At 48.5% G+C, this 2,487-nt stretch overlaps 1 protein-coding gene across 1 annotated transcript; it reads left to right on the plus strand.

Moving 5' to 3' along the window:
- Positions 1–288: 288 nt before the first annotated feature.
- Positions 289–2,093, plus strand: TGAM01_v210592 (ferric reductase like transmembrane component; the record flags this gene model as incomplete). Its single annotated transcript, XM_018809781.1, has 3 exons — positions 289–401; positions 462–1,945; positions 2,017–2,093. 3 exons carry the CDS (start codon positions 289–291, stop codon positions 2,091–2,093), a joined length of 1,674 nt encoding a protein of 557 aa, XP_018656987.1.
- Positions 2,094–2,487: the final 394 nt, after the last annotated feature.

Here is a 2,487-nt window from a genome sequence, read left to right on the forward strand (position 1 = left end):
CTTGGACCTTCCCTTCTGTCAACTGCTGGCTCAGGTCACTCTTTTCAAATTCTAATCAATCACCTCCGATTCGGATTTCTTTCACTTATTCCAATCGCATTAACGAAATTTTGGGACCTGGGTTTGGATACACGAAATACGGTTAATATCAGAGTTGGGAACCTGCTTGCACTGGGTTGAAACCCCGAGGCGTCCTATCATAATTTTTCAGTATTGTCGCGGGTCGACTATTTAATCGCAAACAATTTCAATCGTTAAGAGGAGGAAATTCAGAACCAAATATCCAAGATGGCTGGCCAACTCACATATAGCGAACTGGCTCGCAAGCAGTTCACTGTTCAGAAGTTCTTCTATCATATTCTGTTTTGGACTTTTCACTTTGGACTTTTTGCTTATGGATGGTAAGCCCTTCTGTTCTAGCGGCGCAAATATCATGTTGTTCATGCTAACGAATGCATCAGGTGGAAACAAGCCGAGGATCCTAGATTAGCAGGCCTGAATACGCTCAAGTTCTCCGTGTGGATTTCCCGAGGTGCCGGTCTGGTTCTCAGCGTCGACTGCATGCTGATCTTGCTTCCCGTCTGCCGAACCATTATGCGCTGGATCCGACCCAAGATTCGCTTCCTCCCGCTCGATGAGAACTTGTGGATGCATCGCCAACTTGCGTACGCAATGCTCTTTTTCGCCATCCTCCACACCTCAGCTCACTATGTCAACTTCTACAACGTTGAGAAGAGACAGATCCGTCCGGTCACTGCTCTGCAGATCCACTACGCTCAGCCTGGTGGCATTACTGGCCATGTCATGCTCTTCTGCATGATGCTCATGTATACCACTGCTCATTCCCGTATACGTCAACAGTCTTTCGAGACCTTCTGGTATACTCACCACCTGTTCATTCCTTTCTTCTTGGCTCTCTACACACACACCGTCGGCTGCTTCGTTCGCGACTCTGTTGACGGATTTTCACCTTTTGAGGGAGAGCAGTACTGGTCGCACTGCATCGGTTATCTCGGATGGCGATGGGAGCTCTTCACTGGAGGTTTCTACCTGATTGAGCGTCTGTACCGTGAGGTTCGTGCTCGCCGCGAGACCAAGATTACTCGTGTTATCCGACACCCGTACGACGTTGTCGAGATCCAGTTCAACAAGCCTTCCTTCAAGTACAAGGCTGGCCAGTGGCTCTTCCTCCAGGTGCCTTCCATCTCCAAGTACCAGTGGCATCCCTTTACCATCACCTCATGCCCATTTGATCCTTATGTCTCAGTCCATGTTCGACAAGTCGGTGACTTCACTGGTCAGCTGGGAGATGCCCTTGGTGCTGGTGCTGCTCAGGCCAAGTTTTACGACGGCGTCGACCCTATGGGTATGTACGAGGTCGCTCTGCAGAATGGTCAGCAGATGCCTGCCCTTCGCATTGACGGACCCTACGGAGCTCCCGCCGAAGACGTCTTTGAGAATGAAATCGCTGTTCTGATCGGTACTGGTATTGGTGTCACCCCCTGGGCTTCTATCCTGAAGAACATCTGGCATCTCCGAAACTCTCCCAACCCTCCCACTCGTCTTCGCCGTGTGGAGTTCATCTGGGTTTGCAAGGATACCGGTTCCTTTGAGTGGTTCCAGACCCTGCTCTCCTCTCTCGAAGAGCAATCTAATGAAGCGGCTCGCATCCCTGGAAGCTCCGGTGTTGAGTTCCTCAAGATCCACACTTACCTCACCCAGCGACTGGACATGGATACCACCCAGAACATTGTTCTGAACAGTGTGGGTGCTGAAATGGATCCCCTTACTGAGCTCAAGTCCCGAACACAATTCGGCCGACCCAACTTTGCTCGCCTCTTCAGAACTATGCGAGACGGTATCCTTGACAGAACGTATCTTGGCGGTCTGGAAGGAAGCATGAAGACGACCGTTGGTGTTTACTTCTGTGGTCCCTCTGTTGCAGGTAAGATATATTTTTTCCCGGTATTTATCTCCCAAAACACGTGTAACCTTGCTAACGTTTAATTTTTACAGCTCGTGATATCAAGACTGCCTGCAAAGCTGCCACAGCGCGCGAGGTCGAGTTCCGCTTCTGGAAAGAGCATTTCTAATCTACAAAAGCATCTAAAAAATCTACTCATTTTTTCTCTTGTATACCAGGCAATACCAATTTTCTTTTTTTGTCCTCCGTTTCATACTTTACAATGTTTGAGATCAATTATGACGGTATGTGTGGGTCTCGTAGGAGTTGAGGCTATGAAAGCGTAGGCGGCTATTTTTCAGTCTAGCAGCATTAGTGGCAGCGTACATAAATTGTTCAAGACCAGTTGACGGTTCTTTAAAATAAAAGGCGCACGTTCTCATCACAAAGAGCTGAATCAAACCCAAAGGAACTCTGTCTTTGTCCATCTTTACGTTCACTTTCTTTGCTGTATCCTGAGTTGTTGTCTTTCATCACTACACAAGCGTTTCATTTACGAAGTTGCGCGACGTTGGAACGCCCCT

This window comes from Trichoderma gamsii, assembly GCF_001481775.2.
Source record: "Trichoderma gamsii strain T6085 chromosome Unknown Scaffold_66.2, whole genome shotgun sequence".
Lineage (NCBI taxonomy): Eukaryota > Fungi > Ascomycota > Sordariomycetes > Hypocreales > Hypocreaceae > Trichoderma > Trichoderma gamsii.